This window comes from Biomphalaria glabrata, chromosome 14 (assembly GCF_947242115.1).
Source record: "Biomphalaria glabrata chromosome 14, xgBioGlab47.1, whole genome shotgun sequence".
Lineage (NCBI taxonomy): Eukaryota > Metazoa > Mollusca > Gastropoda > Planorbidae > Biomphalaria > Biomphalaria glabrata.
Genome location: NC_074724.1, coordinates 35,010,319 through 35,025,637, shown reverse-complemented (window position 1 = coordinate 35,025,637; position 15,319 = coordinate 35,010,319). Strand labels below are relative to the sequence as shown.

At 34.0% G+C, this 15,319-nt stretch overlaps 1 protein-coding gene across 1 annotated transcript; it reads left to right on the top strand.

Moving 5' to 3' along the window:
• The first annotated feature begins 10,400 nt into the window (after window positions 1-10,400).
• LOC106071978 (uncharacterized) lies at window positions 10,401-11,524 on the top strand. The gene has a single exon (XM_013232212.2). The coding sequence runs from the start codon at window positions 10,512-10,514 to the stop codon at window positions 11,439-11,441; it is 930 nt and encodes a 309-aa protein (XP_013087666.2). The 5' UTR covers window positions 10,401-10,511; the 3' UTR covers window positions 11,442-11,524.
• Window positions 11,525-15,319: the final 3,795 nt, after the last annotated feature.

Here is a 15,319-nt window from a genome sequence, read left to right as displayed (position 1 = left end):
ATAGAAACAAAGATCGAAAGTAAACAATTATTGCAAAATAAACGTCAGTGACCCACCCCTCCCAATAATTTCTGGGAAAAAAAATAATTGAAAAGTAATACATAGTATTGATAGTAAAGTTAATGCAATGTAAGGCTGTACTATCTCTCACGAGCTCGAGAGCTAGAACGAAAAGTAAACTTATGCTGAAAATAGAATATATCTTTCATTTTCTGATTATGCTGATAACAATTTGACACTCACTCAATTGAAGTGACAGGCTGTTAGACAGGCGGCTAACGTTCCCACAAACCTGCGACAGGTGTCTGTTTAAAAGAGTAGTTATTTTTAGTTACTCCCGAAAATGGAAAAGACGCTACTAGGTTTGTGTGGAATGTCTGTCCCTCCGTCCGTCCGTCCCTTCGTCCCGTTTAGATCTCGTAAAGTAGGAAAGATATTGAAAATCCGACATTATAATATTTTAGACCTGTCAAAGTTCTGATGCAAAGGCTACATTTTTCTTTTCTGAGAGTGAAAAAAAAATTGTAAATCAACTATCAAGCAGTTTTTTTTAAATACACTATTTTTACAACTATTCATTATTAATAGTAACAAATACAGGAGGCTATTTAGTAAAGATGACTATTTACCCTATTTTTTTAAACATTTATGCAAACTATTTTAGATTTTTTGTCAAAAAATTTTTTTTTTGCAAATGTATTGATAAGTTATGGAAGTTCTGTCATACTATTTACTTCATTTACAAAAGAAAATTGTTATTATTTATATAAAAGAGAAAAGGTCTACTTAATATGCATAGAAGTTTAAAATGATTTAAAACAACAATTAATAAGTAGTTTTTCATATTATTACGAGGACTACGGTATACGCTCATGAAATGCATTTTCGGATGTTCCTTCAGAGTTGAAGATAGTTTACTTCCTAGTCCAAAACTCCCGCAGGACGACGGAGGATGGGAGCGGACAGGGTTTGAACCCTCGACCGTCGATAAATCCGAACGACAGTCCAGCGCGCAAACCGCACGATCAGGCAGCCATATGCAATTCAAATATTAAAGATTTTTTTTTTTTTTGCGAATTTTTTTTCTGAGGTTTTGATTAAAAGATTGACCCTCTATACACAACAGTTAGATCAATAAGATAATGATAATAGGAAATCAGTTTGGCCAGGTTCTCATTTAGCTTCACCTACACTTTTACCTATCCTTGGTCTGCTGGACCGATGGGGTACCACACAAGATCTGTCAACCTTCTTTCTTCATTCTTCTCTGTCATTTGCCTTTATTAGAATTTCATTCTGATGTTCTTTCTGACAATATTGAAACCTGCATTTTTACCTGCGTGGGTGTCTTTGTAACCTTGTGTTGCTTTAACTTCGCATGTTTTGTATTTTTTTTTAAAGTTGGGTAGGGGGCGCTTTTTCCGCACGTATTACGTAACCATTACTTCAGGTGTGTTGGCCAATTCCATACCAAAACCCTTCGGATGGGGGTGCGAAAATCACATTTTTTAAACAAAATTAGTTAAAATATCTAATAAATTTAACCCGCCTTTTGATACTTTTTACCTAAATGCATATATTATTTCACACAACATTCTAATGCAGGGGTTCTCAACCTGTGGATCGCGACCCCCTTGGGGGTCGATTGACGATTTGCTAAGGGTCGCCAAAGACAATCGAAAAAAAGGATTATTCTTCTATTTCTGTGTGTATGTGCGGGGGGGGGGGAGGAGGGGTCGCGGCAGAGTCGGGGATTGTAAAAAGGGGTCGCCGAGCTTAAAAGGTTGAGAACCGCTGTTCTAATGTGTCTTTAATAAGAACCAGTTCTCCGTGTCATAGTGGGCATACTAACACTATCGAGCGTTCCTTAATTCCTTGAAGTCTAAATACTCTATGCTCTATGCGCTTTACAACAATCAAAACATAACTATAGAAAATGTATATTTACACCAGACTTACTTTAATTTACTTGTGTAAAGTGTATATCAGATGGTTCCATTGTATTGATTTCGTTACCAGAGGAACAAAAGAGTTGTGTGTCTGTCTTTACTATCGGTGTCTTGTATCTCACAAAGTCCTGACCCAAAGGGTGATTTTTATTTATAAAATCAATGAGTGTGTTCCCTGGACTTTGAGAGCTGGTGGTGGACAAGATTCCATGTGACCAGTCCAGAACAATGCCTGGTCTTGCTTGGATGACAACCGATTCAAACCTTACATTTAGCGATGCATTAGATATCTTGTTACATCCGAACAAACAAAGATCTATGATGGCTGCCTGGTCGTGCGGTTTGAGCACTGGACTGTCGTTTAGATCTTATCGATGGTCCCGGGCTCAAACCCTGCCCGCTCCCATCCCCCGTCGTTCTGCGGGAGGTTTGGACTAGGAAGTAAACTATCTTCAACTCTGAAGGAACATCCGAAACATGTATTTCAAACAAACATGTCAAATTGTAAAATTATTTTGTGTAACAAAAAGTTGAGATCTAGAATTTTTAGCAACAGAATATTTTTTCTCTTGGCAGAATTGAAAAGTTTACAATTGTAAACGTCAGTCAATCTTTTTGTAGTTAAGCAGCCCAATAATTGGCCCGCGGGCCCTAGTTTGTGTATCACTTATCTAGTGCATCGGATTTAGATCTATGTCAAACATGGCGAGATGTTCTTCAATACTATTAAATTTTCACACGAAATGAAAGTAGAATATTAAAATGAGCTAGCCAGGAAAACCAGTGACTTGGCAGAATTTAAGTCATTGGTTAATATGCATGCCTAAAGTAACGTCTGTATTATATAAGATAAGAAGATAATGGGGTTGACCTTTCCAAAGTTTATAAATAAACCATACACATCTATATATGTCTATGGCTAATACTAAATACTGTGCAAATTGGTTTAACCGATTTATTAAAATGTTTAATTCTTAATTAAGATAAATGTGTTTTTTTTTTATTTTTTTTTATTTTTAGGGCGTTCCGGTTTTCAGATACAAAAATACACTAAGGTCTACGCCACGAGCTAAGGGGGCGGCTACGTACGTTTTTTTGTCTAGATTGTAGTAGCAATTTGAATAACACAGCACAATGTTAAACCGTTTCCGTCTAAATGAAATATGTTCAGGTGATGTTAAGTTTCCGATTGTAAAATATGCAATTAATTATTAAATAAATATTATAAACAATGAAATTTTAGAATAGAATTGACATTCATTTTACAATCAAAGAAATGTAGGCCATCAGCTTGCTGTATCGGTAAACAACAACGAAATAACGATAGTGTTTATTGGGAAATTTTGGAAAAAAAATCGATTGGGGGGGGGGGGGCGGGGGGTGAGCTATCCTCACCGGGTGACAGCGACCCTAGTGACGCCATTTCTTGGAGCCTTTTCTCTAGTTCTACAGTCAGCGTTCAAGATATCAAGCATAACAAGAAATTGTACAATCAGCGCATCTGTGTCATCATAACGACGAAGACAGGGGAGATAATTGCTAAAAATTAACTTAATGTAAAAACTGTCTTATGTATGATCTCCCCTGTTCTTTTGATACCAGTATTATTATTTTTCGAAGTAGCAAAACGGTTTTAGGTTGATCAGAAAAATACGTTAAGCCTATACCTTTTAGCAACATTAACTTTTCAGTAATGTAAATATAATATAAATGAGTATGTGTTATACAGTTAAAACTTGATAGTCTGATGGTTACAGGACCGGAATGGTGTCGGATTAAAAAAAAAAAAACTAGGTTTCAATATTTTTAGAAAGAACATCAGAATGAAATTCTATCAAAGGCAAATGACAGAGAAGAATGGAGAAACAAGGTTGACAGATCCTGTGTGGTGCCCCAACGGTCCAGCAGACCAAGGGATATATGAAAGTGAAGGTGAAATTAGACTGGAACCTGGCCTAACTTATGTCATATAATGATTATCTAATTGATCTAATTGTTTTGTAAAAAGTCGATCTCATATACAAATTCTCAAGGAAATAACAAACTATTTCCATTTTTAAAAAAAAAGTCATTTAGTTATGTATGTTATCGCCACATTGGGGTACTGCGGTTCTTATGATAATATAAAAAAAACTAATTATTATATGTTGTTTTAAATTATGTTACACTTATAAACATATTAAATAGATTTTTCCTCTTTAAAAAAAAAAAGAAACATTTTATTCGTGAATGTAGTAATTGATGTGGTAGAACTTACTTAACTTAGCAATAAAATTGTATAAAATTTGTTTTTGACCAAAAAAAAGTCAAAACCGTTTGCATAAATTTGTTAAAAATATGGTAAACTGTCATTTCTCTTATTAAATAGCCTCCCGCGTTTGATACTTTTAATAGTTAATGGTTGTAAAAATGGTGTTCTTTTATGACAAAAAAATGCTTGCATAGTTAATTTAGAAAATTAAATGTTTCGCTTTCAGAAAAGAAAAAAATTAGCCATTGCATCCAACACTTCAGTGGTCTAAAATATCATGATGTCAGATTTTCACTATCTTTTCCTGTTTACGAGATCTAAACGGGACGGACAGACGGTCTGACAAACAGACCACACAAAATTAATATCGTCTATGGACCGCTAAAAATATATAAAATAGTAAGATATAAAGAACTTCATTAAATTGGAGACATTCGCTCGATTTATGTGTTTTTCTCTTGGTGTGGTCAAAGGTGTAGATCATGGAATGTTTTATTTTCTCCCATTTTTCATAACACAATAAATCAATGTTTCCCAAACTTTTCCGTGACGGAACACTTCACACATTCTAAATATTTAGTCACGTGGTGGCCTACTCGTTAATTATTCCAATGGTTCTTGGAATACCAATTTAAGCCTTGCATACTATTATATTTTCTACGGAACAAAATTTGAGAAACACTGCTGTAAATGGTAGAACTACCAAGGTAGATTGCCCAATATTATAAATCGAAAAAAAACGGTCATATTTAAGATTAAGACTAAGACTGCTTTATTGATCCTTACGGAAATTTGTTGTGATTACAAGGACTCGTTTCTCATATAAAGACAACACAACAGAAAAATACACATAAATACAACAGACACAACATAAAGAGTTCATTCAGCGACTACACACAGGTATCTTGGTGCTTTTCATGTTCCCTGATCAATGAGAGGCGGTGATAGAGTCTGACCGAGTGAGGTACGAACGAGTTTTTGTACCACTCCGTTCTTGTTTTGATTGACAGCAGTCGCCCACTTCGCGACGACCTGGCGTAGTTCTGATGGAGCGGGTGGCCGTAGTCTTCCATGATTTTTTCGATTTTTCTTAGGCACGTTTGTTCAAAAAGTTCCTTTAAATGTGGTAATGTTGTGAGTGTAATTTTTGATGCTTTTTTAATGATGTTTTCTAGACGTCGTAACAGTTTAGATGAGGCGTTGCCTTGCCAACAAGTTATTCCGTATGTTAGCAGATTTCTTAATAGTTTCTTATTTTTAAGAAGAGATAATTCCTTAAGATTTCGTTTGTCGTCTCTAATCCCCACACTACAAGACGTGACACAAACTTCGATACTAAAAACTACGTTAGGTAAACTGTTTTAAAATATATGAGTATGTTCAAGCCCGTAGATTAACGAGGAATGCAATATTTCCCGTGACAACGCAGCCCCAGCTGTGACCTACTTATTATGCAACATCCAGGGTGGTCTATTCAGATTCTCGTTTCTCCTTTTCCTATTTGAAAGACAGAAAGACAATAGAGCGAGAACTACACGAGAAGAGGCGAGACTTACGTGCCATAACACGCGTGTGGAGCTGAAGCATAGATTGTCGCCCTGTCGGCACCACGTTGGATAACTGAGTGTGTCAGATTAAAAAGTGTTGAATTTGACAATAAATATTCCCAGATCACATTCCTTGACTCGCGTACATTTTTTGTTATTTTGCTATAACAGATATTTTAAGGTTAGGGTTAGGGTTACTTTTTATCTGCGTGTCTTCAACACTTTAATCCAATTTTTTCCCATCCTTGGGATTCGAACGCAAGCTCCGCAAGGTTAGGTAGTTTCTACCCCTAAGTTACACAGCCCTCGATGTTTACAATTTCAAACATGTTGCTACCTTTAACGGAGAATACAAAACGTCAGGCATTGCAAACCATATATTACGCACATACATTCTAAGATAATAGCAATTCTCGTTTTATCACCACTGCAATATAAATATCACAGGTTTAGTTAATCTCACATCTGTCACCAGAGTAGCCTATTATTTAGTCATAATATTAAACAGGTAAAAATATTCTAGGATAAACGACTTGCTCACTGCCTATGAAGACGATGGGACAAATTGATAACAAATTTTTATTAACAATGTTTATTTTTGCATTTCTTTATCTTTTACCGACTTTTGAAGCTGGTGAGTGATATATTAGATATACTAAAAGATTTATTTCCATTTTATATATATAAACAATCAAATTACATGGGCGCAAATTTTATGAGTTAATTGGTTTATTTTTTATTTATTTTTTTGTTGATTATGTTTTGTTAAGCACAATGAATAATTGTGCAACGTTTCCGCTTGATCAGATAAAAGGGGAATAACCTTCAATAACCTATACAAATTTATAAAGGGCAGACAAACGGAGTGAGTTTATATAAACTTGTAATAAAGTTAATTTTTCCTTTCCCACAGAGAGTACTCTAAAATTGTCTCAATGGTCGCTTTGATTTATTGAAAGACATTTCTTAAAAATTAATAATGTAAGCAATTTATACGTATACATGTACAGATATGCCAGACTTTAGCACGTCCAAAGTACATAAATGAGGAGAAGCCTCGCGAAAGATGATATCCCGACCTTAGCCTTTCAAACCTAGACTTACGGTTTAATCTTGAATGACACGGGTATATAATTATGTTTTCATAATTTACGCCAAATCTTACGGGACGACCCTTCTGGAATATATGAATATGAACTCGGCAAGTAGAGATTGCCCTAGGTAAAGGCATGCGATTGTCTAAAAAGGACTGGCGTCAAGCCCGTAGAGTTTCTAGAAGTTTTAAGGGGCACTAGATAAAGAGAGATACAGAGACAGAAAGACGAGACAGAACAACAGAGACAGAGAGAGAGACAAAAAGAGAGAGACACACACAAAGAAACACAAAGAAATAATGAGTGAGATAAAAGTCCACTCCTATTTTTAATTTACATAAATGATTTACCGAATTGCATTAGTTTAGGGACAAAAGTCAGATTATTCGCAGATGATTGCATAATATATAGAACAATAAAAACAACACAAGACAGGGAAATTTTACAAAGAGAATTAGATGAATTACAGAAATGGGAATCAAATTGGAGCATGTCTTTCCACCCAGAAAAATGTCAGTTATTAAGAGTAACAAAAAAGCTCAAACAAATTAATTCCACTTATCTTATTTATGGTAAACCAGTAACACAGACTAAAAACGCAAAATACCTAGGTGTTATAATAAATGAAAAACTGTCATATATATCCGCATATTGATGAAACTATAAAAAAAAAATCAAACAAAGCATTAGGGTTTATTAAAAGAAATTTCTATAAATCAGATAAGAACATACAACTAAAATGTTGTTTAACCTTGATTAGGCCAATAATAAAATATGCATCCTCTGTTTGGGACCCCTCAACTCAAGATAACATTAAGAAACTGGAACAGACACAAAATAGAACAGTGAGATTCATAACAAACGAATATTCACATTTGACTACAGTAACCCCTTTAGTAAAATCACTAAATTTAGAAAGCCTTCAGGACAGAAGGCTCAAAAGTAAAGTAGCAATTATACATATAACACTGAACCATAATCTTCAAATACAGAAACAAAATCTAATAAAATACTCTGAAAGACACAAAGATAAAGGCACATTCCTCGTCCCATATCCCATATCCTACTTTGTACACTGGCAGTGTACGTTTTTCAAAAACTTATATAAAAAAAACTATTAAAGTTTTTTCTATTTTCTCTTTTGTTTTCGTTTAAGAACATGTTTGTCTACGTTTTGCCACGTGCTGTTTGACTTTTACAATTGCTTTTAAGTATTTTATTGCGCTTGAAAGTGACAACATTGTCAAAAATTGAAAAAAATGAAACCTGTTCGGAAAATGTAAGTAATAACACATTTATATAAATATTTTCAAATAAAACTACTTGATTTAGAAACATAAAGTATCCTAGTATTAAAATTAATTAATAGATTTAACATTTATAGCATGGTCTTTTCAAATTTTAATTTTTTGTAACGTACACTCCCAGTGTACATGGCAGGATATGCCACTGTAGGAATCAATGACTGATATATGAATCGAAATAAATCAAGACTTCATTTAGAACATAGATATGTTTGTTTTAACCAATATTATCATATATTATTGCTATACATAATAGATACCCTTATAATTGCAAATTTTAGAACTAATAATGATGATTATAAGGTTATTATTTGAAAACATATAAACAATAATATAATAATTCCTTTTATATATTTTCTTTGTTTTGTTTTATTTTACTTCATGCAGTTCTCCTAGGCTATAGTATTTTAACTGACTACTTAGAAAAATATTTGCCCCATTAGCAAATTATAATCCTATTGATGTATGTTTTTTTGAAAAAAAAATTATAATAATAATTATAGATATTTATAATATTTTTTTAGGGTCTCAAGTAAATATTAACAGTTCACAATGTCATCATTAAGAATCAAGATGAGAACCTGATATAAAATAGTAAATAAATGAATTAGACAAAAGCATGATTGAGTTTCAATGACATTAGAATCTTATAATTTGTTATTAGGTCCTTGTGTTATATCATAACATAATATGTTTACCTCTATGACGCCGTTATTTATTATGTATACTTATTTTTTACAATTTAGTCACAATTTAGTATAGCTAATAAGCAGAGCTAATTATCACAAGGGAATTGAGTCTATAGACTTTATCAAAGCTAACAAATTTGAAAATGCCAAAACTATGACTGCGACCCAATGAAAAGAATTCGAAAAAAATGGAATTTATGATTATTACATAACTGATAAGCATATGAATATACGAATATACCAATATATAAAGTATGTTTGGTTCAACCGCACTTCAAATATTAAAATCTTTGCTTATGGACATGATCTTTGAATATCTCACTATTGTAGTATTATTTGTTGTTGTAAAAAATATAGCTGGATAGTACTGGTTAGTACCATATAATGTTGTACATTTGATGCCTATTTTTTTACTATATTGTTATAATTTTTAGTAAAAAAAAAGAATTAAAATATACTTTTTTTGCATTAAAATGCTTATTTGTGTGTTTTTCAATGTTATTAACTAAACTGTTTTCACTTAAAGATTGTAAAAAAAAAAATATTATTTTTTTTATATAATGTTCCTCACGGGGCCACTTCCTGCCACGTACACTGCCAGTGTACATCTCACAGAATCGTTACTATATGGAATTTTTCAAAAATTCTTTTTGCAGTGTCTTAGTTTGACCGATAGAAATTGATATTTAATAGAAAATTTATATTTAATGCAGTAATAAAGTTTTGGTAGTTAATGGGATATGCTAGGACAAATTTGTACAAATACTCCTTCTTCCCTAGTGTTATTAGAGCATGGAATGGGTTGCCTGAGCTAGCCAGGAAAACCAGTGACTTTGCGGAGTTTAGTTCATTGGTTAATATGCATGACTAAATGCATGACGAGTAGGACGTAATCATCTTCTTTTTTGAAGTAACGTCTGTATCATATAAGATAAGATAATATAAGATAAGAAGTTAGAGAAAGAAAAAAAGAGAGGGAAAGAAACAAAGAAAGACCTAGAGTGAGATAGAGAAAAAGAGACAGACATTGACAGAGAGAGAGAGAGAGAGAGAGACAGGGAGAGCGAGGGAAAGAGAGTGGACCGTACCAACATTACGGTTCATTACAGTACATCAACTCTATAGTCAGACGTTTGTTGTTTTTTTTGTCAATTGTTCAGTATTTGGTTGTCACACATAATTAAGCACCAAAATATTTATACCAAAGTTGGCAAGATCTTTAAATTGTTGGTGGCTGTTTTGTCTTCATGTAGAGCAAACAGATTTAAAAGACAGTTTGCTTTAATTCGCAAATGTTATCTGGTGTGATATCTTTTCGTTTGTATGGTGATGAGATAATACGACTAACCAGGTGGGTCCTCCTACGAGTTTCTGTGTAATAGAGACTCGCCTTATTATCTTTTTGTTTGAATCCTTTTTTAGCGTGTACTCACTATGCTGTCAAAATCATAATCTTATCGATATTTTGTAATTATTTTGTATGTCTGTGACCCTTAGATTATGTGTTGTTGTTTTTTTGTTCACACAACATGTGCTTTTGATTTTCGCTATTAAGTATTATCTCCTTTACATATATTTCCAGCTTTGGTTATCAATGTGTCTCCAACTAAACTAGATGCTGGCCTGTCAAGAAACCTGAACGTTGAATGTCTCTTATCGCCTGGTGAAGTTCCGGCCATGTCATATCTAATTTCATTGTCTCTTTACTTCGCTAAAAACAAACCTGAGACAGAACAGATTAATAATTTAGAAAGTCATAAATTAGTATTCAGCTATCTTGCTTCGATAAACAGCTTTGACTCAATTGTCAATGTCGAAAGAGACAATTCTTCCAGTGTAAAGTATTTTGGTCAGATGAATAGAAGTAATGCATCTTTCCTGCGACTTATTTGGGAATACCCGGACTCGAGACAAGCCGGTGTGTACAAGTGTGAAGCCAATGGTATTAACGTGATTGGAAAGCCAGTGTCACTGACAGCCGAGTCTTCGGTCACTGCTGTAGATCCAGACACTAAACGTCTGATTGCGGAACTACAGAAACTTTCAAGAATGGTAGAAGAAATTCAGTTGCGCGTCAACAGTTCGGAAACGCGCATAGAATTTCTTGAGTCCGAAAGTCAATTAAAGTTCTTCAGACAACAGGCTGTCGAGGAAGCCCTCTTCGTAGTGATACCAGAGTTTCAAGGGAGGAAATACATGCTGACCAAGAACAGACTTTTAATGACAGCTGATCAGGCTGTTATGTTGTGTGTGATGTTTGACGGCTACCTGGCTGAAATCGATACCGAGGCTGAATACAACTACCTTCGTGACCATGTGTTCAAGCCAAGTTCTTTTGATTATGTTGTCACAGGGGCAACAGACGAAAAAAACGAAGGTGTTTGGATAAATAGATATAGTCAATCTCGCGTAACTTTCTTCAACTGGGGAATTCAACAACCACAAGGGGGTAGGCTAGAAAACTGTCAAAGTTTTGCCCGGTATGATAGCTGGCTTCAACACGATTTCAGATGCTCCGTTGTCACCGAAGTTCAAGTCGGCTTTCTGTGTGAAGTAGACAATTACGGATTGATTGGAAAAACGAATCAAACCTCATTGTACAAATGATTTGTCTTGCACGGCGAAGTTTGAAAAAAATCTACACCTTTAAATAAATGTTCATAAATATATGTCTTTGTAAAAGGTAATAAAAAAATACAGACAATGTTTAACATTTTTACAAGCATGTGAATTAAAAAACAAGATAAATACAAAAAAAAAATACTTTAATAAAAATAAACAAAGCTTATATTAAGTGTATCAATTACTTAGGGTCAGTAACTAAATTTGTAAGAGATCTAGACTAATAATAATAAATTAGTGCAATAAAAAATAGTTATAATAATTGTTTGTTTTTTTTGTTGTTTTTTTTTTCGGCTCAATTTCATGATTTTAGCCTTCACTATTCGCTATGGTCATATCACTTGTCTGGACCAGTTGGAAATGGGTGTGGAAATGTTTTTTCTTTAAGTTGACGACTTAATAGTGATGGGCATAAGTTAACTAAAAACTGTAGTTTCATTTGTTTTTAGTTAAAAACTAAAAGATTTAATTAAAATTTGTAAAACTGTTCAACATGTGGTAGCGGTTGAAAAGCACATATATATCCCTGTTTTCTGGTCATGCGATATCAACAACTTTGATAATCAAAAAAATTATGCAGTTGACAACTATTTAGTCAGTCTGTATTTGAAGAGGGTAAAGTAGAAGTTATGGGAGTTAATATCTGCACTTGAAAGTAGCAGCATTATAAAATGTTGTTAAACTTTTTTTTTTTTACCAAAAGCTTCAATGCAAATATTATGAATGGGATTATGTAGTAGTATTTGATTTCTGTTTCTAGTGGGAATCTGATTAGCGAGTTATGACACTATTTAGTGGTTTTAATCAATTCATTTACGGCAAACAATAATTTATAAACTGCAGGAACATCAAGTTCATCCTTTTTATAGCTTACACCTTAGAACTCTAAAGGCAACAAAAGTTATCCTTGAAGAAAAGAAAAATTTGACAGTGCATGATTCATATGCCACTAAGACCTTAAAAAATATCTCTAAATCATTTAACAAAGCCTTCAACCGTTTCTTACCATCTGCATATCTATGGCGTCAGGCATGGGCGTAGCCAGGATTTTTTTCGGGGGAGTTTGAACCCCAAACCCCTCCCCCTGGCTACGCCCATGGCGTCAGGTGAAAAAAAAAGATTTTTAAAATTAAACTTAAGAACGTTTTGAGACAAAGGAACAGACGACACTTTCATATGTGGGAATTTTCATTAAAAATGAGAACGCCAAAGACATTAACTTTGATCAACTTAATGATCAGTTTTCACGTTTGAAATCCAGAAAATAAAAACAGTTTAATTTACTTATGGTTGCATTGTTGTAAAATGTTTGTTTGTAAAATGTTTTACCTGTTTCGGATGTTCCTTCAGAGTTGAAGATAGTTTACTTCCTAGTCCAAACATCCTGCAGGACGACGGGGGATGGGAGCGGTGAAGGTTTAAACCCGGGACCATCGATAAATCCGAATGACAGTCCAGCGCGCAAACCGCACGACCAGGCAGCCGAAATTGAACTATAGATCAATGGCAATGTCTTCGATTCCAAATATGAAGGAAGCGTTCAGAGTTTCACATGACTACACAAACCCAATAAACTATAGATAAATTGTACTCGACAACTGAATTTTAAAATTTAATAGACACTCATTTTTTAGTTTTTGCACAATGGAATAACGTAGGTAGTTATAAACTATATGTGCTACAGCGCAACAAACAAAGAAAAAAACAACATTTTTTTAAGAAGGGGGGGTGACATACTGAGCTGACCACACCGGGTGACACCCACCCTAGTGACGCCACTGATGCCTAGGATCTTTCAGTAGCATCCCAATGCCATTGCTAGGGTACTCATCTCTAACTCTGCAATCAGCATCCAAGAATCACAAGCATATAAAAATGTGGCCATTACCAGGTTTTAGTATGTTATATATAGGTTATGCTATTAAGTATATTAGAGTAATGTCCCTTGTTGACTGTTGTTATCAACCAAGATGGCGTAAAATGAAACAGCTGAATTGTCAGTTACTGAGTTAGAACCTAACATAAGAATTATGCGCTTAATCGTTTAATGATATTAACACCAGGGAGCGCATCAGTATGATTTTGGTGCAAAGCGCTATGCCTTGTCTTTTCATAATATTTTAAGTTTTGAAAGGGCTGCTGTGGACTGTGCGATTCGGGCCAGTAGTTCAGGTTTCGTTACCGCCTCTAACTTCTAAGCAGCTCCACTCAGTCCAAGTAGGTTAGTAGGTATTTGAAACTACTGACACTAGTCAGCTTTTCATCTCCAATACTGCTGGCTATTGGTCATAATTTTTTACTTTACTAAAACTTTACTTCTAGATCTACTAAATGAACAATATTCACTCCTGTGATATTAACCAAAAGTGGAGGGAAAGAAAGGAAGAATCTTGTTAGATCTAGATGTCAGAGTCTAGTACTAGACTAGTACTGTCTGCTACTACTGCAGACCTGCTACATCATATACACATTTCTTAGTGCACACTTTTAAGGGACACAGCTTTTGAATTTTCCTTTCTCAAATTTAGATGCTGGCAGCTGCCATGGAATGATTATGATCTCATTTTTTATAATAATTTTTTTAAATATCCTTAAAGGAAATTTGTTTTACAAATAGTGCATTACACATAAATTATTACAATGCTGAAAATTAAATATAATGAAATGAAATATAAATTTTTACAATGGTGTTCCTCTATTTTCTAGTACATCTAAAAATGGCTGAGAAAATTTTAGGACATCCTCATACTTGTCTAGAATCTCTTGAGACTTGAGGCTCATGGAAGTTATAATAAGAATTACAATATTAGAGCAAAGGTTCATTTTGGCCTTACATTATTAAAAAAAAAGTTCTCCTTTTTAGACCATGCAATCTATAGTGCAGATGATGTAAAGATTGCTGTTCCTGTGGCCTATGGTTAGCTAAAGTTATGTGACTAGCACTTTTCCCCAACTCATGTCAGGTACCCATTAGAGCTGGGTGGACTAAGAGGTGCCTTAAAGTAAAATCCCAGTCTTCTAGGATTCAAACCTGGGACTTGGGTTCAAAAGCCAAGTGCTTTACCACTCCCCACTGTACCTCTGATATTATTAGTTAGGCTTTAAACTTTTTTTTATTGGAACTGAAAACTTGGTGATTCAAAGATATAATTAGACTTGTTGAATTATTTAATTAAAGTTTTTCAATTTCAATTTGTTAATCACATTTGACTAGAGTAACACCTTTAGTAAAATCACTAAATTTAGAAAGCCTTCAGGACAGAAGACTCAAAAGTAAAGTAGCAATTATACATAAAACACTGAACCATAATCTTCAAATACAAAAACAAAATTTAATAAAATACTCTGAAAGACACAAAGATAAAGACACATTCCTCATCCCATATGCTAGGACAAATTTGTACAAATGCTCCTTCTTCCCTAGTGCTATTAGAGCATGGAATGGGTTGCCTGAGCTAGCCAGGAAAACCAGTGCTTGGCAGAATTTAAGTCATTGGTTAATATGCATGACTAAATGCATGACACGTAGGGTGTAATCATCTTCTTTTTTGAAGTAACGTCTGTATTATATAAGATAATCATCATCTGTAGATTATTCATTATTGGTTAGGTCTATTTAGGAAAAAAATCCACTAGATTCAACCATTGAAGTTGGAGATGTGCACAATTCAGCCTATCATTACATACACTATAAGCTACTATACAAATCAACTTGCACCTGGTTAGAAACAGAAATAGGCCATTCTTTATATTGCATGAAGGGCTAAGGATTCTTTGCCAAGGCGCAATATTGTAATCATGGTGATATGAAGGATTTGAACTCAAGTCATTATTATAATAACAACATTAGTGTAAGTAAATCT